Genomic DNA, 25,724 nt, shown 5'->3' with positions numbered 1-25,724 from the left:
ATTGGTGTGAACTGGCAGGTTTTTAGAACGTTGCAGAACAGGGCATTGCAAGTAGTTGCATGTTTTAATTGACCTCGTTGCAAATCTTTGGTCTGAACTGAGCTTAAGCTACACTTACTCTACTCCAGCACAGCACACTATTGCCTCTAACTTGCATTTCCAGCGTTGTCTTCCTGCAACAAGTCAAGTCTTGTGAGATTTCACAACAAGGCGTCTTCTTGAGCAAGACTTGGACACAATAACAAACAAACTGGATCATGTGAAAGCTAAAGAGACACTTCAGACACTTACAATAACTATCTCAGTCTCTCTGTGGCAAAAAATACTTTAATGGACTTAGAGTGACGATGCACAATTGCCCCATCTGGTTAGACTGCAGGTGTTGTGTGTCTAACGGCTGCAGTGCTCCCTCTTAATACAAGACCAATTTCAAAAATTGATGTTCAAATCAGTCACATAGAGAAACTAAACGTGGAAAATAGGGTCCGATTTGAAAAATGCCAAAGTTACCCTTTAAAGAGAAGCATCATCTTTTTATCATGGATCTGCAAAGTATTGTGGCCAATACTTGCTCCACGATTTATTTGTAAAATATTGTTGCATCTCTGGTTTTACAAGCTCTCTACTCTTGCTGCCCATATGTACTGCAGCATTAGACCATTAAGTAGGCTACATGTCAGCTCCAAACAAGCAGCATTAGTGTAATGATGTGATTTGAGCACTGCACCGGAAGAAAGAAATGATTTCCACCACTGCTCCACAGCATGAAATAACACTTGTGATTGCTCAGTGACAGTCAAGAGTTGCTTTATGCACTTTACTTCATAAAAGGTGGCATAAAACATGCACAGTGGACACTGGTGCTGATTAAGTGACATGATAGCAACAGTATGAGACAGTAAACAAAATGAGATATGGCAGGTCCTTCTATCCCAACTTTACAGACGCTGTTCCAGTAGATATATACAGCTATGGATTTTATGCTCCATAGGTTTAACAGAGGGCTTTTACAAGCTCAGATCCAGGCTCAATAATAGCTGAGTAATGGAAAGCACACAGTGGAAGGGATGAAGGTGAACGGTAAACACTTGAGTGAACGCTGGAAATTGAAGGACTATATTTTTATAGTCGTTTAAAATTCATTTAAAACAAAATCAATGAGATCTTGATACCACAATCAATATTTGTATTCATGTCAGTAACTGGAGTTACCCATCAAGGTTTTCCATTCATATTCCCACCGCTTTCATTATCAAGATGGATGATGAATAAAGCAGCGTTTGCAACGAGTACTTCCTGCGATATGTTCCCCTTTGCTGTGTGGACACAGACTAACTATTGTTACAGTATTGATCGAGTAAATGAAAGGACGGCAGGGCTGTGGTAAAGTCCAGCTCTCAGATCTCGTTTCGAACAGTTCTTCCAGTTCTGAATGAGCAGACTACGAGGCTACGAGGCGCCGGCAATGCTTTTAATCTCTGTGTGTCAGTTCCAGTTCCTGGGCAAGTTCTCGAGGATCCTGCGTCGGTGTGAAGGGTTCGTCACTCCTGCGGCGCGCAGATCCTCCTCGGTGATACCACTGTGGAGAAGAGAATGACATTCATATTAATTTCTTACATAGTTTGTAAAGACTTTCATAGTCCAGTAAATATTTGTAGGTACACATGGTGCGAACATCTTTACATAAACACACCATGACGAGATTTATGATCTTACTCAGATGAGCAGACTAGGAGGGCATACACAGAATATACAGGATAGTTTACCCACTTGCTCCCTGGTAACCTACCCACTTATGTAGCAGTACACCCATTTACCACTACATCACTGGATGGGCATAACTCTCACATGCAAGCTATTAATATATTCAGAACTACAACTGTCCTATGAACACTGAGGTCATCTACAAGCAAATATATTTTGCTCATGTAAAGGATGGAATAAAATACGACTAAAAGAGGTGAGTTACTCATCAAGTTTCTGTTTTATGTATTTATGTATTCCAGTGATTTAATTTTGTGATTGCATCAAAGAGTGATGCAGAACTTAAGCAATGTTTTGTAAAAGAAAGAAGAGCTGGTCAGTGGTGTGAAATAACACTGGGACCTGGTGGTGACAGCTTTAATGATACAGCTAATACTGCAAATAATAAAGCTAGTGTAAAGTGGAAACCTAGCTGTTTTTTTGATTGCAGATTTTGCACATGCAAACCACAGATAAAGTTCTGTCTGTTTTTTTTTTTTTTTTGCGTGCATAAAGTAGACAATAAAGAGTATTTAGACAGACAACTTGTCAACTTCCCCCCCCCTTAGTGCTTCTAAATAATAAGATTTTTGGTGCCACCGTCACAAAGACAACTGAATCGCTTTCGGTTTTCTTCAGAGCCGAGCAACTTCGGTTGTGCCACTGTCTGCCAGTAAACAGTGACAGAATTTACAATGAAATTCTTTAGTAACTGGGAAGTTTCCTATTTACACTGGATTGTGACATCCTGGAGGAGAGGCCAAGTGGTTTTGAGGGTTGTGTGGGAACTCAGACCAAATCAGTTTCTACCTTCGCTTCACACATTACTGGAGTTTTGGTTTCAATATTTGTTTATTTAGGAGTCTGGTGAGGAAGTAAAACTGGTGTGGCTGAACAAAAAATTTTGAAGTGGAAAGACGGACTCATTGGGATTTGTTTTCATGTAAGAATGTATTCTGTGGACAAATCAATAAAAAGGAAAAGTGTGTGTGTGTGTGTGTGTGGGGGGGGTCATTAGTCATTACATTGTGCAATCAAGTTGTACTTCATGATGATAAGTTAAAGCAAAGAAAGCCTATTTCCCCCTTTAGAGTGCTTTATTAATTTCCTTGCTGCAACCACATGTCTCAGTGATGAAGTCAATGCATGAATGGTCTTAGTCGCAGTGACTGTAATGGCTGTAATAGTATCCAAACTCATGTTACCTGAAGTAATCCAGATCATCCCAGCCACTGAGGCTGAGTCCCAGGGTGTATTTCTGAAGACCCAGAGTACTGAGGAGCTCCCGCACGGTCTCCGGTGCACCTTGCAGGACAGACACCTGAGTTGAGATAAAGCAGACAGAGTTTATACAGAGAACCAGGAGTCACATCTTTCTTGAAGTTGTCTTTGAGAGCTGTGTGCTACCTCTTTCTCCCAGCCGTAGCCTCTGTCTCCATGCATGGAGGGGCCATTTCTGTAACTCGGCCTCTGGTTGGGTATGGACGGGCCTCTCTGCTCTGTGGGGAAGAAGTCTACTTCACTGAGGCACTTGGCCATTTGCAAAGCAGTGAGGGAGTTGTCTCCTGTGGGTGCAGGGGGCTGCTGATCCGCCATCCAGGAAGCAGGGGAATGAGAGTGTCCTAAGTGAGTGGGGATGTAGGGGAAAGCTGGTGGCACCTTGGCTGCCCGGATAGGTTTGGTTCTTTCTGGGAGAAGCTGATGTTGATCCCTTCTTGTTTTTTCCCTGATGATGGCTGAGTGATTCATATACAAGTTTCTCAGGTTCTTCTCAGGCAGTATGGAGTCTTGAAGAATATTTTTTTGGTATTTGTCTCTGGGTTGTGGTGTCTGTTCCTGATACTGTGACACGGCGTTACTTGAGGGTGGTGTTATGGGAGATGGGTTTTTAGCAGGGAAAAGCTGATAAGAGGAGTTGGTTTGGGGTGTATGAAGGTCGTTGGTTGGAGTGTACTGGGGCAGGACGGCTGGGATTTCAATCTCTGTAAAGTCCGATCTGCGACAGGGTCTTCTGTCGAAGCCAGGACGTCCTGAGATTTTTGGGAGCTGCAAGGCCTCGTTTCCAGACCAGATCACCTGAGGGTCCCTTCGCTGAGGAAGAGCCTCCTCCACCCTGCGTGCCACTGACACACCTTCGAATATGAAGTAGGCAGGATTGGTGTAGCTGCTCGGAGTTAGTTTGGGAGGAGCTGCCAAGGACCTGCAATGAAAAATACATGTTACAATTTTATGTTACTAAATGTGTCCTCACCTCACACTCACTTTCTTCACAGGAGTTCGTAATGTGTTCTCTAGCATTCACTGTTAATATTGTTGCAGATATTCAGACCAAAGATGGCACTGAGCCTAAAAAAAGAGCTGTATTGATCTGGGCATGTGGCGTCAGTTACCACTGAGAAGATGAAATACAATGTAAGGATTCCAGTTTGAGTAATACACACGAGTTTAAAGTGTCCCTATTATGCTCATTTTCAGGTTCTCTACTAGAACATGTTTACATGCTTTTAAAAATCAAATGCCACTAGCATAAAAACACTTGCTGCGCCTTTTTATTTTTGCCAGGCAACCATCCCATCATCTCAGGCAGAGGGTACTTGCTGTAGCTGTGGTTGAGGGTGAAAGGCTGTCAGTAAAGAGTGTGTTGAGCACAGGGAAACGGAGATCTGTGTGGGTACATGAGACCCTAAAAAAGAGGGTGGATCACGGGTCCAGGAGCTTTGACAACCTGCTGTCTATAGTCAGGGCTGTATAGCTCTGGGTATCCAGCAACTGCCAGCAGTTTCTCCTTCATTGTTTACCAACTGTAAACTTATTGTCGTGACTACCACAGAAGGCCGCCTCTTAAATCATCCAATTGGACAATGGGAAAAAAACAGAGATGACGTGGGGCGCTTATACACTCTGACTTGAAGTTTTTTCAACTCCAGGAGTTCAGAGAACTTGGGCAAAAATGCCAAGTGCCTAGAGCGCAGGAATGCAAGGCGGGTCACAACGCAAAAACAGTCATTAAAAACAATAACAAAAAGCCGCCTCCAGCTGCTAAAACACTCTCTGTGTGATCCGGGCCTTAATGTTAAAAAAAACCAACACTTTATTTTCCTTGTACTGTCTGCTGCACCTGTACACTCTCTCTGAATTGCTCCATTTTAGTGCCTCTCTCTTTGAGCCCCCCTCTTGAAAAAGCCCAGTCTGCTCTGATTGGTCAGCCTTCATCAGGTCTTCTGTATCTTGGCAGCTCTGTGCTGCTGCAAGTGAATGACTGTAATGGAGAGTAGCAGCATTTTCTACAGTGAAAATCACCAATAAAACTTCTTAACAGAACCGGACATGTTCCTGCTGGAAAATGATCCAAAATTGGGAAGGAATTAACAACATCTGTATGACGACAGCTGGTAGCTATATGTAGCAGTGTACACAGGCTACGTAACGAAACACTTGCAGTAGCATGCCTGGAGCAGATGACCATAAAAAGAAATCTGTCACAATCTGACGTCACCTTATCTTGAATGTAGAAAAGAACTGTTGGAAATAGAGTATTCATAACACTCTGAGGCCTGAGGTCACAGAGATTACTTCTACATATGTTTACCTCATTATTTGAACATTATGACACTGTAACATTATATATATGACAGAAAATAAGGAAACGCATAAGAAAGGTCCCATTTATTGGCTCAACAGACGTCAAAACGCTACACATACAGCGTAAAAAAAGCATTCATGGTTTTTCAGAATAATTTAGATATCTACCGTATCACAATTCACAGGAGTTGGGAACAATATTCTGAGAAAGTTTTTTTCAAAATAAAAGTATGAAGTGGAAAGTGGGTAGAACTTTGAGCTTGGTTATGTTGAAAAACACATCAGGTAAAATGTGTTCACAATGTCAAAAATAATTTGTAAACCTCCAAAACAAAACATTAATTCCAAAAAAGAGTGATTCTTTTCTCGGATTAATATTCTGTTCAGTAACCCAGTTCATGTCACTTATATGTCACAAAAACCGACTCATTGACGATTCTTTTGGTCCCTTTGATTCACTTTTGTCCTTAAGCTCAGGTGGTGCATGCTCATGAATGCCCCGTTTTTTGGCTCAAGAATCTGCAGCACTGAGGAGTTAACCTGGCTCTAACGCACACCTGTGCATAGACCATACAGAAACAGGATTTTGGATTCACTCCTGCCTGTAAAATCAAGTTAACTCATTTTTCTTTAAGAGCCGGTGAAAAAGAACATTTTGTTTGTGAATCTAACATCCCAACCTTTCCTTGAGAGCTGGAGGCGTCCTGCTGCTTTACACTGATGCTCAGACACATTAAGAGGTCCTCACCTGTTTACTGGGACCCGTGTGGATGCAGGAGCCATGTGTCCTCTTCCAGGACCTTTATCATCTTTCTCAAAATAGAAACACTCTGAAAAAGTCAAATCACAAGAAAAGCATTTCATAATAAGCTGGCCTTCCTCAAACTGTGCGGCGCGTGCAGGCCAAAGGGCAAGCCAGTTTGCAAACAGCATTGCAGTGTTTGTGTGTGTTGTTGTGATGCCTGACCTGGTGACATAATACTCATCTGTCCTGTTTCAGTGTCTCAGGATGCATCTGGTCAGGGTCAGTCAATCAGGAGCCAAAAGAGGAAGCGGTCGATAGATACCAGCAAGTGTAAAGCCAAGCCAGGGATCATTGAGGAACCAAATAGAGGAAGCAATGTGAGACTCACAGGAGAGTGAAAGAATGCAGTGACAGTAGAGATAGAAGTTTAGTGGGAAGTGATAGTGCAAGCGAGGCAAAGGGTAGGAGAGGACGAGTTCCGGCTGACCCACCATAGGTCTTCTCCTGAGTTCCTCGTCTGTCCTTGGGCACATGGACCCTGACCCGTCCTCTTATGGAGCCCATCTCTTCACCGCGGTGACTCAAAAATGTCTCAAACTGCTCCGATGCACCGGTGAGCGAGCGCAGAGCCACACAGCATTCACCTGTAAAAAAAAAGATTATTCATTTTATCAATAAAACATTTCACCCTGAAACAAAGTATCCAACCTTTCCATCCACATAGTTTCAGCATGATTTCCATCAACCTCGACACTGACTACAGTTCAATGACTCTGAAGGTTAATTACATTTCATTTGGAGCACTTAGAGGAAAATTTATACTTTAACACTCGCAGTTCATCACCTCAAACTACAGTGGTCCATACACTTTGCTATGTGTAATTCTTCCTTTTGCATAGAAATGAAAAAACTGAAAGTATTCTCGGTAGAAAATAGTCATCAGTGAAACTGTTCACAGGTCAGCTCTTGCGAGATGTGTTTAATACAAATGTTTGGAGTTCAAAATGAAATCTTCAAACAGTATCAAAACATTATGGAACTATCTAGATTAGGAGATAAAGTTTAAGGCCAGAAGACTTAAGTTACGACTTTATGACACTTTTTAATGCCAGGCAGAATGAAATTAAAAAACCAAATTGACAATGATTTAAAAAAAAACATTAAGCTACATCAATTACTTAGTTATTTTGCACAAATATCTATTTTAATATGCAACATGACTTAGGGTAGAGTAGAACTGAGAGATGCCTGGCATTTGTTGATGTGTTTTCTTGTTGATTTTGTGTTTCTCACTCTGCCTGTGAGATTCCACTGCTTTGATTTTCATCTTCAGGAGTTTAAAAAACGTTTAAATTCACCAAGCCTCGTATGCATTGCCTCGTACAGGTTTTGGCAATGCTGCAAAATCTTAGTTACGTGTTTTTTGTTGAGTTTGCACTTCCCATGTTGTCAAGGGTTCAGTGCCAGGATTTGAAGTCAATTCAACACAGTGGCCAAACGGGGAATCCCAACATTTGAGTCCGTCATGTGATGCCATGTGACCAAAAAACCTTTTTCTATAGGGTTACATTTTAAAAGAAGTATCTGTAAATCAGTGGATACATTTTTTGAGTGTCACAAGCTCTGTAAAATGACTTGTTTCATTATCAGGATTTGACGCTTGCTTTTAATCCACGTGATTAAATCATGTTATCGTCATTCAAGTTAGCAGAGGGCTAGAAATCAAGCTTTTTTGGCTTCATGCACCACTTAAAACTTTCACAGGAATGAACAGGACCCTGCCTCAAATGTTGTATTCAGTTCTCTTGATACATTTATGCTAGCTAGCAAACAGTAGATCCTCTGATTTGAGCTTCCCAGCTGGAAACAAAATACTAATATCGTTGGCTCTGCTATCCTGATCGGCGTGAGGCATTTGGAAAATTGATTTTGAAAATAGATGTTCCCAATTTGCAATGCAACGTCAGAAAAAAAGATTTAAAAAATCCTACTTTCCATGTGTTAACATTTGTAAGAATTTAAAAAGATTGATTTAAAACATTTTAATACCAAAAAAGGCTTTAGTTTTTTATGAATGAAGTCAGTGTATTTTAAGACTATTTAAGGATTTGTGGGAACCCTGTTGATATCATATTTAACAAGAGTGTAAACAAGAAAAATCATTTCATGTTTTTGGATAAACTGTTACTTTAAGGGCCCTAATTAGCCAATCTAGAGGGACATTATGAATAGACTACTTAATTAGACAGAATTAATTTGCCGTGTGACCAACCGTATGACTCGAAACCGTCACATGACTTGACAGACAACAGCAGGTGCTGATCCTGGAGATACTCCATGTCGGACATAATTGGAAGAAGCTGTGACAGACATGAAATAAAAAAATCCATGTTAAGAATCTGACTTTGAAACAAAACCATACTTTCAACCATTTCCAAATAAGCCTCTGACCTTCGGCAGCTGTTTGAAGGACCAGCCCAGTTTGAGAAACCCGGGGACATCACAGCTCTGTGAGTCATTCTCTGTGGAGCGTCGTGTCTCTGCAGAGAAAGACATGAATTAATCTTTTACCACCGTTTTGCATAATGGCTTTATATAAAATGTCTCATAGGGTGCGACATCATACCTTCAAGGCAAGACGAATGAAATTCAATGAAGAACTTTGCCTTGCTCGCCGTCTTCACGATGGCCTCGATGCCTTCGAGCTCTATCCAGGCCCTCTCCATGCCTGGAGTTGTATCTGTGTGAGACAAACGCATCACAATACAGTTCACTTAATGAAGGGATTCAGTCATAGTCCATCTGTTTGTGTCCAGTGGGGCCACAACAATGACATCACCTGCTTTGGAGCTGTACTGTGATGTCACTCCCACTTGGAACGTGGCAAAAACAGGTGAGTGATCACTTGTGAAGATGTCGTCTGTGCAACCTGGTAAGAGACAAACCCATGGTACTTTATTATCGTAACTGTAATAATAGCGCTAAATATCTCACATGCACTGTTGCAGAAATCACCGTGCAGCGCTGTGAGGCAGACGAGCTGTCAATGATATTTCACAGGATGTGACAAAAGTGTGATTTAAGAGACAAAGTGTAGTTTTGCTACTACACAGTATGTTTTGTTTTGACAGTTTGCTGAGGTTAGTCAGAAACAAAAGCTCGGGCAGAATAGGAGGAAATGACTCTGTTTTTTTACGGACCACAGACCAGGATGTAGGGGTCGACCGTTATTCCTTTTGAGGGCTGCTCTCATTTTACAGTGGCACAAATGAAAAAAAAAAATGACCACAGATATCTAATTTGAGAGTGCTGCATCAAAACCTCTGGTTATGACAAGACTCTGTGCTGCTCTCATATGTTTCATTTGCATCTTATTTAACTGTTTCCTTCTCTACTTAAAGCTTTTTGAGTCATATATATATTTTAAATCTCCACATCTTACCATATGCAGTGCAGAGGACGTGTGTCTCGGGGTAGGACTTCCACAGAATCCTATCACACCATGATGGAACATTGACTCGCACCTACAGACACAGATTATAAATCAACAATGTATTGTATGTTTGTCAGTCTACAAATAGAAACAGTATGCAGTTGAGGATGCCTTCATTCCTGTTATGCCACACGTTCCTTCTTTAGACTCTGACTTAACTCTTAACCTCCTATTTTTAGTGGTCGTGGCTGCTGCTGTCAGTTCTGTATCCCTACGGAGCATAGGATTAAGGTACGCATAAAAATATCTTAAGAAGTGAGTCAACTGTATATTTAGAGCGTCTCTGTAGGGTAGTTGTGCTTTGCTGGGACAGTATGTATTACATACTGGATTTAGCATCAGAGTCTAAACTACATAAAGCTACAGGCTGAAAGTATGACAGCGGTGTCATTTAGATAAATGATCAAGACAAACAGGTGCAGGATGTGAAGGTGATTAACACAGCAATAAATGCAAAACTGAGTGACTCCAAAAGCAAACATTTAATCATAGGAACATACTTTGGGATCAACAGATCTTCATCAGGAGCTTAAACGGATTGTATGTAACTCTGGAGAAAGACAGATGACTGTTGAGTCTCATTCCCAGGTTATCAGATATTGATGCTTTGGGTTGGTAGTCGCACCAAACCACTAACCCAAAGTGTAGGTATTAGATAACCTGGGAATAAGACTTAACAGTCAGCTATCTTTCTCCTGAGTTCAATACAGCACCTTTAATATAAGCAAGACAAAGATTCTGCAGCCATGCTAGTGGCTCTGTACTTGTTCTTTTATTCTTAAACTTGTCTTACATTTTCTCTTAATTTTCTGTTAAAGGGAAGAAATAACAGAAGTCAACTCCGGATGCACCAACTGTTCTCAACCGTCCAAATCTGCTCTTACCCAGGTGGCTGAAACATGAATCCCACCTCATCATTAGTGACCTATTACCCTAGGTAATGCTCCCTAAACACTATATAAGGGCAGGTGTTGTGCCCAAGATGAAAGATGCCACCAGAAAAGGCTGTAAGAAGACCTTAAGCAGCTGTGAAATTAACGTACTGGTGAATAAACTTAACCAAAGCATCATAACTGGTGTTACAGAAAAATCAAAAACCTAGCAATGGCAAAACATTTATGATGCTGTAAATGTCAAGTCCGCAGAGGGATGCACTGTAAGTGAAACTGCCAGGAAATGAATACCCTTAAGTCTTTAGGGTATTACAGATATCTAAAAGCAGCGCTCTTGGCAATTTGGACCGGTCAGCAGCCGTTCATCTGTTTTATCAATTAAATCTGTGTGATCTCTAAAAACACATACTCTACTTGGGCAAAAGCATCTAAGAGCAGTATGTAAGCCTCTCATTATCATCCAGTCATCATCATTAAGTCTTAATTGGGATCAGTGGACCAATAGTATTTCTTTTAATCCACAAATTTAATAATCCAATTACTATTATTACATTATATTATAATCTAAATTTGATTACAAGATATTTACCTGTGATTTTTTGTTCTATAGACTGTAAAAGTAATGGACGTAGCTACTGTGATATCACCCATTCGTTTGTGTTTTTTGGAGCCAGAAGTGACCATATTTTGGTGAGAGGGTGGAGCTGTGGAGGAGTTAGGGGTGGATCAGGCTGAGAAATCAAGGACACTATCTGCAGAAAGTCTGTCACTCAAAGTGGCCCGCCCTTAATTATGCATAACTTTTAGCCTTAGTAAAATTTAAAGGGGTGAGTTATATAAATATTCAATCCTGTGCAGTAGTCATGAAGGAGGAAATTAGCTATACAGACCCAAACTGTTTTTCGTACCAGGCTGTCTACGTGTTTATTTCTGCTGTGAAGTTGGGCATTTTAACATGAGTGTCAACGGGGATTGACTGGCGTCTGGAGCCAGCCTCAAGTGGCCGTTTAAAGAACTGCAGTTTTTGGCACTTTGGTGTTAGCTTCTTTTTCAGCCTCGGAGGTTGCCACTTGGTTTTTTCATGTTACTTAAATTTAAAACTTGTATTTCCTTGCATTGGACAAACAGTTTGTGGACTGTGAAAACAAGATTTCTCTCTCAATAAGAGTGTTCTTAACCACTTGAAAATGTTTTCTTACCTAGGAGAAGCGCAAAACACTGGTAAATCCCAGAAATCAATGGGTACTAAAAACAAGAGGATAAATCCAAAGAAAATTTGAATGTATATTGCTTTCTGCACAAGGCTTACTGTCTACAAAATTTCATGACAATCCATCCAATAGTTGTTGAGATATTTCAGGACTCACCAACAGACCAATTCTGCCATGCCTAGAGCTATGCTGCTGAAAACCTTGATGTCACTGAAGTCATGGACGTCTTGCTTGTATGTGTCTAAACAGTTTTTTGGCAGCAACTCAGAGGTGCGGATATTGTATTTATTGAGGGCTTTTGTGCTTTTGTGAAACAAGAAATGACTCACCCCTGAAGTCTTGTACTTTTGCCACAGGTAGCAGTCTCTGGAGCCCCGTTCATACCGATAGGTGGGTGGAAATGCAATCTTCTCTTCCTCTTAACCATGATAAACAGAGAAAAAGTGAGTTAAGCAAAGGCAGAGATGGAAAGTCAAATTAAATCGTACTGTATTTATTTATTTATTTATCATGTATTTTGTAACTGTAAAATAGCCTTAAAGTGTTTACACATCAACTGTCTGATAAAGTTTTTATGGATTTAAATATAGAACAAAGGTCAACATCAAACTGAAACTCACTGAAATTGAGAAAGGACTTCCTCTTGTGTCTTTCTCGGGTCAGCTGGTCTGCACACATGAGCTCCTCAAACTCTCTCTTAGATACATGTTTGAGGATGTCCTGGAGTCAGTGAGGAGCAGAGAGAAGCAGGAACATCATGAATATCATGCCACATGTAACATCAAACCCGTCTCCAAACACTGTCAAAAAAGAGCAATGAATAATACATAAATAAAAAGTCTGTCCCACCTGTACGTTCAAGTCGAGTCTGTAGTTGAGGTCCCCACACCAGAAGAGATGGGTGAAGCGCAGGCTGATGTCGAAGGCACTGAGATGTTTGTCGCCCAGAGAAAGAAGCCTGAGGATGTCCACAAAGTTCTGGTTCCTCCTGAACATCATTTACATTACAAGAGACAGAAATATTTTTAATACTGCATAGAAATTAAATAGGAGCACGCACATTTGGTGGTACACATGTATACTAGCAATGTACCTCAGGACTTTCTCACTGCCAGAGGTCAGGTGGCAGTTAACAAACCCAAAAGAGGTCCCGTTAAAGAGGAAGGAGATCCCAACAGCGCCCTTGTTTCCTGAAACAACAACAACACTCAACCTCAAACCTTAAAACATTTCATTTTGTTGTCAGCTATGGTGCTGTACGTTTTCTGTATGTGCTTTATCACACAGGGCAGCCTACCCAATGTGTTCCCCAGGCCAGTCTTCACACTGGCCGTGTTCACATGGCTGATGCGACTCTCATGCTCCGGCTTCACAAACACAGCCAGCCTCATATTCCAGAGGGACTGTACTGCCACCTACAGGACAAAGCTCTGCATTACAACAGGTAGCAAGAACAGTTTCCAACCAAGGAACACATAATACAGATTTCTTAATTGGTTCAACACATATCTATAAAGTCAGGCTCTGATTCAGTCAAACACATCCACTGAAACAGACACTCAGTTTGTGTTTCTATTCATGTCTTTGTAAAAACAAATACACACAAAAATATCAAAACTCTAATCTATCGTTTAGATAGTATTTTCAAATATATTCCCACAAGAACACTGATGACAAAATATCAGAAACCTGATGTTCCTTCACACTTAATGCACACTGTCTACCAAATGTGACGTTACAAGGTTTCACTTGAGGGTGGACGTCCTTTGAAATGTTGAGGAACATGTTTTGATCTTGTTGTACGTACAAAACTATAAAATGAATAAAGCAGTGATTGTGATTTACATGAAGTTGAAACGTAAGCTTTGTAAGACTAAAGTGCCAGGGTGACCCCAGCATTACAGAGTAGAAGTAAAATGTTTATATAGTGGTCTGTTCAAATAAAATATCCTTAGTTTAAATTCATCTGGCTGGCCTAACATATTACCCAAGTACTGTTGTACATTGTTTTAAAATGTGAACTTACTTTGCAAAAATAAAGAACAGTTGCATCAGACTGTGCAAAATTAGATCATGCAAAGGTATTTGTTTCGCAAAATTGCAAATCTGTTTAGACAGCAGGGCAGTGTTTTGATTTGCAGACTTACTGTAAGAGTATCATTTGGGAGATGAATTTTAAATGTTTATTTATTTATTTTTTAATCTTAAGAATTAGCTGTGTTAGTTGTTTGAACAAAATGTATCTTGGTTTGGAGAAATGTGTCAATTCAATTCAGATAAACTGATAAATAGTGGGTGTTGCTTCACTCTGAGATGTTACGTTAAAATGTAGTGCGTTTTTGTTATATATTCATTAAGCACAAACTAAAATAAATTACTAAAATCAGTGACATTAATGAAAAATATCAGTGCCCATCCTTCAGGACTGGTTCACTGAACTTGGTCAAGTAGCCTTGTATGAGCAGATGTCTTATTGAAGTACTGATAGGTTTGACAAATATATTGGAAAATAAGGAAAATATATTGTATATCCATAACAGGAACTGACCCTTGCTCGTGCTGGTAGTACAATAAGCTTATATTATTATTTTTTGCTTGGAAAATCATTCATTCTGATATTACTTATGACCTGTGGGTTTGTCAGGGATTTTTTTTTTAATTTATTAATTTTATTTATTAATTTAATTTTATTGATTTCTTTACAAATAGTATTGATTAATTTGTATATTTATTTTCTTCTCTGTGCTGTGCTGTGTTGTGTTGCTCTACTTGCTCTATTAGAAACAGTACTGAATTAGCACTGCCCTGCTGTATACAACTTTTTTTTATGTATGCATAATCTATAAATAGACTTTGGTGGAGTCCCCCTTTTAGTATTCTGGGCATGTAAAATTGTGAATCCTTCTTCCATGAAAATATGGCAGCTGTATGATAATGCATCATATTTTGACATAAGAGTCACCACTTCAAGTTGAAAAAAGTTAAATAGAAAAGTAGAATTACTTGTTTGAAGTCGATGTGAGTGTAGCTGCGAAGGGTTGCTTTGATATGCTCTGTCCACTCTCTCTCCCCCTGAGGGTTTTCCTGAGTCCCCAACGCATAGATGTCATGAGGGAGTAAGGCAGTCGAGTCATCAGGAGTGTGTCCCAAACCGCAGCAGGTCACCCACGCCTGCAGGCTGCGAGGAGGAGGGGAACCACCTGTGTGTGCAAAACAACTGTAAATAATAATAATCTAAAAAAACGTCTCCCTCTAATTCAACCTCTTGTTGTCTGACAGTGAAAGACACCGTCATCACATTAATGGTTACCCATGTTCCAGGTGCCAACGAACACAGAGATCACGTCAGGTTCACTCAGCTGAGAGTGTCTGGTTTTCATCAGCTGGAGGAGTTGGCAGAAGGCGTCACGTTTCTGAAAGAGACGACAGCCACTCGGTGAATTATGGGAAAGAAAACAGCAAATTCCAATTACTAATAAAAATAATCATCCTTTCTTACCCGTGCACTCTCAAATGTCATCTCCCGCGGTGTGTTGTGGTGGCTGTCTACCACCATGCGTACCTTGGCCGGACTGCTCTGGAACTTGACAATCTGAAGGACTGATGAAGAAACAAGCCAGCAGACAATTAAACAATATATCTGCAACAGAGAGAAAGGTTATAGACACTAACAGGTGTATTGTCTCTTACTTCTGTCATGTGAGACCCTCTCTATACCAAATGTACAGGCCTTCCTGTCAAAGAGCAGCACTCCTGTGTCCACGTCCACGGAAACAGTCTGTCTGCCATACCTCACCATCTTCACCTGCACACACCAAGAAACACAACTTTTTAAAAATAAAATGAAACTAAACAAGAGGCCATTTATTTCATTTTGTTGGTTGTAAGATGAAGTGTGTTTTTCAACCTGATTTACCTGAAAGGAGTTGACTGGCAGCTGTCTGGCATGGTTCTTGACAGGTGTTACGGTGGTGGGCGCTGGTTCAGGAGGAGGCGGGTTTGGCTGCACTGCCAGATTGTGATTGGTCACTGCGTCTTGTAATGCTTTCAATACCTTTAGGAGCAGAGAATGTTCAGTGTTACAATCTGCAGTGTCATTACAAAACAAGACTGGTTTGTGCATTTTTATTTTAAAAAACCTCATCATCACTGTGACTAAAAGTTACAAGACTGTGAGCAAAAGTATTGCAACAAAGCACTGCATTATCACTCATTACTTAAACACACTGTATGCTTTTCTGGTACACTGTTTCCATAATACCAGACTTGCTGACTCATTGCTACCTAACACACCATTGGCACTCTACCCCCATAACTTGTCATTTTACCACATAACTTTAGCTTTAATTGCTCTTGTGTCGTTCATATTTTCACATATACATATTCTTATACTAGTTTTATATACACTCTAAAAAAATAATCTATTGCTTCAACTTAATTTGCATGCATCTTTTTAAGCAGTTCACTAGAGTCTTTTATAATCTGACAAACTCAACTAGTTTAGTACATCCACAAAAATATTTTGCTTTGATTTCCAAAAGCTTAATTAAATTGAACCCACCTAATATTTATCCAAAAGTTGTGGTGATGTTTAGTGTACAAATTATTTTATTTAAGATATTCTAATTTATTTATTTTAATCCCATCCTATCAAAAATATTAACTTCTTGAAAAACTGGCTTGAATAGTTTATTTTTTTATGATGAATAACTTCTTTATTTTAAGCATCATCCACTAACTCAATGAATCATTTTTTAGAGTGTACCTCTTCTTTTATTTATTCTTATTTTGTAATTTAATTTTACTTCCCTATATATCTGTACTTATTTCTGTTTTTGTGCTACTGCAACACCTGACTTTTCCCTGTGGAGATTATCATAAAGGCTCTCCTCTCCTCACTCCATCCCATCTCATCACTCATGAATCTTGCCATTATCAAGAAAACCCATAAACAGGTAACTTTGCGTAATTGTATATATACCTTTTTCTCCAACGAAGAAAGGAGGCTGACCAACGCTGAAATCTTACACAAAATGCTGTCAATCTCCATCTCTGGGCCCTGGTTCCAAAAATACAAGACCAAAGCACAATGACTTGATGTATATGGATGTGTTATCCCCCACAGTACTGGGTTACAGTTAGTTACAGCTCTTCAGAAAGCATGCTGCATGGTTTGTATCATACCTGTGCTTTAGTGTGTGTTAAAGAGCAGCTAGGATGGTCGAACACCTTGGCCAGGGTTTCCAGACTTGAGAGAGTCTGGTCAATCTCACTGTATAGATCACATCAAAACTTTTGTTTAATGACCATATATCTATTTACATACATTTTAGTGCAGTGGTTCCCAACTGGTCCAGCCACGGGGTCCAGATTTGTCCTTCATCATTAGTTCAAGGTCCACACAGTTTAATATATTCAGTGTCATACTTGCATTTGGCCATGTCGTCGAGCTAGTTTGCTGTCACGTAGCTGATCAGTAGTCACTCACTCTTCAGCAGGAAAACGGCACTTAAAAATAACACCTCTGTGCCGAAACTTCACGGCACTTCAAAACAAAGTGTGTTTTTGACAAAGTTGACACATTTGCGGGTCACTCCGCGAACCACTGTTTAAGTGTAGCATCTAATATCTTTAGTAAATAATAATATCAGTGTATGGCATCATCAGTCTGGAAATCTGCAAACTGCTTCTAGCTTTTAAGTGTGGTTCATCGCTATAAAAGCATGCCAACCTGTTTAAGCCTTGGCACGCAGTACCCAGAGTGCGCTTGAGGTGGCACATAGTCGTTGCCCCTTTGTGCACATTCTCAATGTCGAGAGGCAGCTCACTGAAGAGGTAGTCATTGAGTAGGCTGATCACCTCACCCGCAGTGCTGTAAACAGGATAAAACAGGCAGAATTCAGTCAACATTTCAGAAACAGTGCATGTCATTTCTGCTCTCTGAATATTACTGTTGCTTAAGTTTGATCTGCGAGCAAAAACCACACAGCAGATAGCACATCAACACTGTTTATTAATAGGCCAAAAAAAAGTCAAATCAGTGTGTCACATGATGTTTTCTCTATGCTTGACTGCTAGCAGATGCATATTTAAATGAGAAAACAGTGTGAACAGAACAGACGACATCATAAATCACCTCAAGTCAATAAACAGTCACATCTATAAAGTAATCTGATATTGTCACACAGAATAATCAGCTCTCAAACAGAACACAAAGATTATTTAGAAAAGCTACACCTGCAGCACAGATAAGCACTATGCAAGGAACATCTTGTGGCAATTGATCACCGTTTTGCAGTTGTTCTAGATAATCATACCTGGATGTGTTCAGCTCCTGCAGCTTATCCAGGATCAGAGCATGAGGGGCTGGTTTTGCTGGTGGTCCTGTGACAGGCACTGTGTTGGCAGAGGCTGAAACTGGAGACGGTTTCTCATCATCTGTGCATGAATAAAACATGACATCAAACAGTGTAATAATCCTGAAGATTTTCATTCAAATATATGTCTGTTAAAGGTCTAGTGTAGAGGCTTAAGTGGCATCTAGTGGTGAAGCTGCAGTTTGGTAACCAACTGAAACTTCTCCCGTGTGCCAAGCATGTAAGAGAACTACGGTGGCAGATGCAAAAACATGAATAGTCCAATCTAGAGCCTAGAGTATAGAAACAAGATGGCGGTCTCCATGGAAGAGGACCCACTTTGTTTGTAGTAGGGTTGAAACAGTATGAGATTTTCATGGTACAATAAGCATCTCAGAAAATATCGTGGTTATACGTATCACGGAAGTAGAGAATTTATATTATTATCAGTGAGAATGACCCTTATAGGAATGAAAACGGAAGGCTTAGTGTTAGTTGAACAAATGTTTTATGACTATAACTGAAACTTGAAGCCATTTTGTTAATGGAAGCACGTGTAAAAAGTCTCCCCTTGAGGGAGATTCAACGTCCAGTTGCATTTCTTTCAATATTGTAGGTAAGCAAATGTAAACAATATAATGTCAACTTTTTTATCACAGTATTCTTTGAAACCGATATTCCATTGCAATTGTAGTATAAACAGCCTATTCTAAGCAGACAATTTTTATTTTCAGGTGATTATAAACTAATAGAAACATAGTTATGAATATTATATACCGTTTATGCTAATATATGCTCATGAACCCTACAAACGGAATCTTTAAGTTGCTATCACTGAATGAGGTAACACAATGGTGACTGATCCACTGGCCCACTGATGAAAGTATTGCAATATGTATTATTTGCAGTATAAAAAAATTCGGTGTTGAGGGTGACCTTTGTGGAAAAAATGCTGTATTCAGTTACAGCTAAAGCAAACTGAACATTTCCTCCTGCTGCATCTTAACATTGAAAGCATTCAACTGGCTAAAAAAGAGCTGACTTTCATAATGAAGGGGTCAAAGAAATAGTGACGTGTTTTTCAGTGAGCTTAGCACTCACTCAAAATCAGTCCATAAAACAAGACAATGGTCATTTTTGGCATTTGCTGACAGAGGATAGGTTTGAAATATTGCATGGAATAATGGAACAAGGAGCAGCAGCCGCAGTGAGCTGTTAGATGGAAGAGCAGCAGGCGACAGGCTGCACACCTCTCACTTAGCACAGTAACCGACTCATGCCGTGTGTAGCATAAAATCAGATCACAGTTTCTCACAGAATGATGGAAAAAAGGCCAATAATTGCCTGATTTCTTTATTAAAAGGACAATAGTTTGTTTTGCTGCCCCAGACCTCCTGACCTGTTGTATTAAACCACATTTTCTGTTTCCACCAGTGACTACAGAGCTGACATTTTTGAGACTGACACATTAATAATTACCAATCCATATTTGCAGCCCTAAAAGGAGCACATTTTTTCATAGGTTTGTGTCATTTTATTATGTAAACATAAATGTATTTAACTGTTGGGTGATTTGTTGTGACAACAGCTAGAGGGCCCACCTGAGCTCTCATCCCCAGTGTCTGTATCTCTGGGAACAGCGTAGAGCAGAGGAGTGACCAGGCCCTTGTGGGGATGCTGGTAACCCAACACTAGGTCCTCCAGTGTCCGGAAACAGTTCACCTGAACCCCCTGTGTTGTCTGTGAGAGAAGCACACACATGTCAGAAGTCACTGGCTATATCTACTGTATAAATCACACAAACACGTATGCGTGCTCACAGTTTGTCATTGCTTTAAACATAAACTGGAAAGACCACAAAAACCATAAACAAATGCACTGTGGCGGATACCAGACACGATCTACACAACACACTGGTGTTGCATGCAGAAACATATTTTTGGATATATACAAAACAGTTTAAAACATTTAAGCTTTTTCTTTGTGTTAGATAAACATGCTTCGTATGATACAAAGAGATAGTATATACATGACATGAGGACCTACAGTGTTAAGGCCCCATTAAATACTATTTTATTGCAACTTCTCGTTTTTAGTTCTCAGATGTTTTTAGAAAACAGAAATGATTAAAGTCTTTTACATAAAATCTTTTTAAAAAATACCCCTGGACGACCGACTATGCTATTTGAATTAATCTGAATGTCTTGTTGCATGGAATCAAACACAAAGTGAAATAACTGTCCAATTCTAATTTGTATAATTAGGTGGTAATTCCCCGACCCTCTCTCCAAAATCTTCTTCACAGAAATATTTATTTGCATGACAGAAAAAGACACATGCAAATGATTTTGTGTGATAAAAGCATCCCTGGGGGGTTTAGAAAGATCTGCCAAACAGGAGAGGTGACATCACTGACAGCTACTTCCTGGCTGCAGCAGCAGCAGCAGTTGGCTGTCATGTTTCACCGTGGTACAACTATCCAAGTCAGTCTAATAAACCCCCCAAAAAACATAGTAAAAACATGCATACGTTCACACATTCAAGCCGCAAGGCTGCTCTCAAATCATCCAACAAAAACCTGCACGGCTACACTTCACTGGCACTCAAAGCAGTCCAGGCAGAAATTCAGATTAAATAAGCACAGGTGCTGTGCATACAAACTCATAATGCTATCGGTCACATGCACAGAATCAGCAGGGTTCACATTAGACCACAATACCGAGCTAGCTCTTTTCCTGTGCCCTCTTTTTAGAAGTTTTTGTTTTCATTTTGTGGTGAAACCGTTTTTTTGGCCCGAGCCACCACTCTGCTGTGCCAGGAACTCTTCAAATAGTATTTTTTTGGTACCACAAGGATCTCTTGAAAAGCAATTAAAAAGAAATGACAAGGAATAAGAGACAGTGAGAGACAAAATGGGCCCCGAAATATCTCCATGGCCATCTTGGAAAAACAAAAAGCCAAGCATGCTACTTGTGAGTTAGTGGAGCAAATCCAGTGAGGGGAAAATACGTACTGGAGGTTTATACTGATGGCAGTGGAAACACAACTGAAATAGCAACAAGGGTTTAAGGTCTTCATCTGAAAGCGGGGGATTTTTTTTTACAAGTCAGAGGCTTAAAGACGACTGCCAGACAATCATTATTAAACTCGTTATTGGACTTTAATATGCAGACATAGTTAAAAAAGCCACAGATGCTTAGTGGTTCAGGCCCTGAAACTGTTTATTTTTGTCACTCTCTCGTTTTCTCTCACCCACTGTGTGTGCGTGTGTGTGTGTGTGTGTGTGTGTGTGTGTGTGTGTGTGTGCGGGGTTGCAAACTTTGTGCATGTACGTGTTTTTTTATCATTGAATAATTAGGACATTTGCTGACTAAATGGCCCCCTGCTCAGAGCATCAAAAATAGACACACACCATCACCGACTCAAACTCTGCCACATCCAACAGACTCATTATGTCTAATACAAACACCCCCATATATACACATAACAAATAAGCACACCCATTGGTCAGTGACCCAGTATGTGGGTTGAGTAGGAATCTCTGAGACATAAAAACAATTTCTCCTCTGTGCTGCTGAGCCGATGCTGCAAGCATGCGGCCACATGGCAGAGATGCCATTCAAGCAACAACTCCACTGCAACAGAGCCTGTACAGAAAGGAAACACAAACATGTTCCTGTTCTCCGTACAACAGGCAATAACAAACCATTGTTTTATCCCTCTAACTCCATCTGACCGCCTGTGTCTCTCTCAGTGTGTACAGTTTGTGCCAAGACATCTATTGTGTTTCTCTTTCCTGTGAGACCGAGGAGTCAGTGCCCTGTGGCGATGAACACTCACCTGAACTGCTAGAAGGCCGTCTGCATCGGGGAGAATACGATAGGTGTGAACGTGACGCTGGAACCTGTGAAAACCAAAAATAGCCCTGTTATTAATGCCATTGCAAATTACTACAACACACTTCAGAACAAACATTCAAAGGGAAAATGTACTTAAACGTATCATCTAAATAAGGACCAGATGTCTAACTGTAGTTAAAGACACTGTAACGTTCTTAACGAGGCGCCAGTTGTTTTACAGATCACTAATGACGTGGCTTGTTTTGATTAAACAATGTGTGAGAGACACTTAGATCATCATCTCCATCAGTCACGTCACAGGAATTTGTTTCAGGCAGCACGTAAAGATGAAGCCATTAGTCAGCTACTGTATGTTACCTGAACAAAGGGGGGCCATGACAGCTGAATGACTGAATCAAATGTGTAGGGATATTTAAGAAACTAAAAGAGGGGATGACATATTGAGAAAAGAACGAAGGAAAGAGGGAGCACTGCGAGCGGCCCGGCTCAGCTTTCAGGAATGTATCTGGCTCAGGCTGATGAGCAGTCAGCGTAGTGCGGTCGCTGGAGCTCCCGCCCTCTTCCAGGGGCCCCAGGGAAGAAACAGGGGCAAGAGGGGAAACAGGGAGTCCTGGGCCAGGGTTTGACTGGCTGAGAGGGACTGTGTTCGGACAGGACGGTGTGACTTGCCTGGAGTCTGGAGGTTGGCCCGGCCTGTACGCAACACTCCATTCTTTGCTGGCAGATGATGGTGAAAGTGATGGATATGACAGGGAGAGCAAAGCTGCTGAATCAATTTACAGACGGGGACATTCTGTAGAAATCGTATGAATACTTTCCAGTCCTATATGCCGAAATCTTAAAGTTTCACAGATTCAGGGCGACTAGTTATGGTTTTTACATAAAGTAGAAGTGTTTCTTCTCACACAGGGCAGCATTTACTACTTCAAGACATCCTGAGTGAATCATTCATTAAGTATTTTCAAGGGGGTGGAGCACATAAAATTAGACATATAAAGTAACAGTGAACAACTTCTATAAAAATGACTTCTGGTGAGTGCAGAGAATCACAATCCCTTTCTTTTTCTTTTCTTTTAAATTCAGATCTACATTGCATCACTTACAAGAGCTGTACACTTATAAATGCATTAACAGTAAAAGCTCACAGGAGGTCATACAGAACGTACTGTCTAAGATCATGATAGCTAAAGTAGGTTAAGTTTGATAGGCAAAATAGGTAAAATAAGCTGGCTGTCCTTTAAAGGAACAGTGTGTAAGATTTAGTGGCATCTAGTGGTGAGGACTGCAGATTGCAGATTGCAGCCAACTGAAACTGCTCCCGTTTAGGATTCCTTCAGTGTTTGTTGTTCAGTGGGTTTTTACCAGGAGCCAAATTACCCACAGAGGTCTCCTCCTCTCCAAAACAAAAAAAAATGGACCAGGTGATTTAAACTGGTAAAAACACTGAACAAAGAAGATTCACGTGACAAATCAGTGTATCTCCAATGCTGTTCGGCATGTCAGAGACAGGCCACTAGCCCGGCACATGCTAACGTGAACTCATCTTTTTCTGTCTGATAACTTAGGATCAAGACACTCGGAAGGTTTTTAATCGGGAAGTTGACTTATCCGCAGAGGTCTAATGCAGTTTTTATATAAAAAATAATATGTTTTTATGATGCTCTCGTCACGGAGAGGCTGCTAACTAGGGTGGCCAACACAAAACAAAGCAAATGGCCCTATCTTGAGCCAATTTTTGGTTTGTCCGTTCTGGGCTACTGTAGAAACATGCCACATTGCGGACTTCTTGGATGAGGGTCCACTGTTTATGTAAATGTAACGGCTCATTCTAAGGTAACGACAACACAGCAGTTTTTAGTTTCAGGTGAAAAGCACCAAATAAAGCAGTTTGAAATGTAAAAAAATCAGTGTTCTTCCAACGCTGACATCACGAAGAGACCGCTAACTATCACAGCCAACACAAAAACGCGTGATCTTGAGCCTGTGTTTGTTTTGTCTGTTCTGGGGCATTGTAGAAACATGGCAGCACAATATGGCGATCTCCTTGGACAAGGACCCACTCCTTATGTAGATGTAAACAGTTCATCCTAAAGTGATGAAAACACATCTACACTATATATGTTATACACTAAAGAAAACATACTTATTATATTCTATTCCATTTCTGTAAATAATCCCCCAAAGTCCTACACACTGGACCTTTAAGTAGGTGAACGTGAGCGTGTGAATACTCACAGCAGGCACAATGCATAGGCTCCTGGCACTGACTCACTGTCTCTCACTAGGTAGCTGCCATCCTTCCCTGCCCGTGCCAGCAAGTCCTCTGCATGCACACGGCTGATGTCACGATGATACCATGCTGCCGTAGCCATGGCAATCAATGTTGTGAGATATGTTCATAAAAATAATCCACATCAGGTGAGGAACTTGACGTAAAACAAATTTCAACTGTCAGACTTGCTCAGATGGCATCACGCTGGCTGACTCATTCAGTGCAGGAGTGTGTTGAGTAGTCTTCTTTAGTGTTTAGAACTTTCCCATGATCCTTTTCTTCGTGACCAAAGTGTCAAACAGACAACCCATCACTTTGTCTGTACCAGCTAGCACTTCCTGTGCCCCTGTGGGGTCCTTCAGGGTCACACATCCTGTCGCAATGTAGGAATAAAGGAGAAACATCCAGCTGACTGCGAGGTTAGTCCACAGAAGCTCCAGTCCACCTTTCAGATAATGTCCGTGTTCAGAGAGACCCTGTTTCAGTTTTTGGTTGTGAGTTGCTGCGCCCAGGTGGGTGTGTTGCTCCAACAAACACAGACCATCACAGCAGCGCGAGGGAGGCAGAGGGAGGGGGGTAGAGGAAAAATAGCGAGAGGTGCTGCTCAGTCTGAATGAAGCAGCCACCCCTGAGGCAATGACGATGCCTCTAGCTTAACCACAAACACAAGCCCTCCTCTCGTCCCAAAACAAAAACCCCACATGCAAACAACAGGAAAAGAAGAACCAAGAATGGCAAAACAAACAAATCAAGCTGCACGTACGGCACCCACACAGTCACACACGCACACAGCAGAGGCAGAAACATACCAGATGGAACTCAGTCAGCACTAAAACCAGACAGGCATGCAACAGAAACCAGACTAATTCAAATGATTTCCCAGCTCTGCTGCCATATAAGGGAATAGAAACACCCTCTAAAATGTTCAGCTGATGACTGCTGTTGTCTTTGCTTCTTCCAGGCCCAGATTCCATTTAGAGTGTGTCTGAGTTGGACGTGGGCTACTCCGGGGGTCTTGCTTTCATGCTGGATGTTTGTGTGCTGGTGTGTGTGTCTTGTCAGTAGAGTCCCGTCCGTGCTGGCGTGTGTCTCCAGCGGTTCTTCAGAGTGCTGTCAGAGCAGAGGGAGGGAGCATGAGAGGCAGAGGACAACCCCGTCAGAGCGCAGGGCAGACAGAGGAAGTGACTCGACATTCCAGATGGCGGACATAGCCAGGAGAATTCTTGCGAGGGGCTCAGCTTCACCAGCAGTGTGTGAAACAGCAGAGTGCTTCCTTTTTTCTCTCCCTCTCCCTGTCTTCCTCCTCTCTCGGCCCCCAGCTCTCAAATTCCAAACAAAACACAGCTTACCACACACAGGTGAGCAGCCCGGCAAATCCTCAGTTTCTTCCTTGTTTTTTTAACATCTTTATCTTTAGACGTTTCATCCTCTGGCAGGGATATTTACTTTCTTTCACCCTCTTCTTCTCCTGTCCCAGCTTTTTTTCTTTTTGTCACCCTCCCTAAACTTCCCGTCCTCTCTTGCTCACTCCTTCCCTTTCAGCGAAAAAGCAGCCTCCATATGGTTATG

At 41.0% G+C, this 25,724-nt stretch overlaps 1 protein-coding gene across 1 annotated transcript; it reads right to left on the bottom strand.

Moving 5' to 3' along the window:
• Positions 1 to 790: 790 nt before the first annotated feature.
• Positions 791 to 25,724, bottom strand: inppl1b (inositol polyphosphate phosphatase-like 1b). Its single transcript, XM_033633077.2, has 27 exons — positions 24,119 to 25,724; positions 21,864 to 21,927; positions 19,625 to 19,763; positions 17,985 to 18,105; positions 17,399 to 17,539; positions 16,852 to 16,939; positions 16,649 to 16,726; positions 15,584 to 15,721; positions 15,358 to 15,472; positions 15,167 to 15,267; positions 14,978 to 15,080; positions 14,671 to 14,867; positions 12,965 to 13,082; positions 12,761 to 12,857; positions 12,517 to 12,655; positions 12,288 to 12,387; positions 11,997 to 12,085; positions 9,513 to 9,594; positions 8,910 to 8,999; positions 8,697 to 8,810; positions 8,522 to 8,610; positions 8,343 to 8,430; positions 6,562 to 6,714; positions 6,074 to 6,155; positions 3,151 to 3,943; positions 2,949 to 3,064; positions 791 to 1,579 (listed from the first exon to the last, which is right to left on the bottom strand). Exons 1-27 carry the CDS (start codon positions 24,253 to 24,255, stop codon positions 1,486 to 1,488), a joined length of 3,666 nt encoding a protein of 1,221 aa, XP_033488968.1. The 5' UTR covers positions 24,256 to 25,724; the 3' UTR covers positions 791 to 1,485.

Source organism: Epinephelus lanceolatus, chromosome 7 (genome assembly GCF_041903045.1).
Source record: "Epinephelus lanceolatus isolate andai-2023 chromosome 7, ASM4190304v1, whole genome shotgun sequence".
Classification (NCBI taxonomy): Eukaryota; Metazoa; Chordata; class Actinopteri; order Perciformes; family Serranidae; genus Epinephelus; species Epinephelus lanceolatus.
This window is presented reverse-complemented; position numbering and strand designations above follow the sequence as displayed.

Excerpts from the sequence above, each read along its gene's own strand:
- inppl1b (XM_033633077.2), bottom strand. The coding sequence starts at position 24,255 with ATGGCTACGGCAGCATGGTATCATCGTGACATCAGCCGTGTGCATGCA. Across the intron at positions 16,940-17,398 it reads GCGTGCCAAGGCTTAAACAG|TGAGATTGACCAGACTCTCT; the intron begins GTTGGCATGCTT and ends TGATCTATACAG. Across the intron at positions 12,388-12,516 it reads GACTCGACTTGAACGTACAG|GACATCCTCAAACATGTATC; the intron begins GTGGGACAGACT and ends CACTGACTCCAG.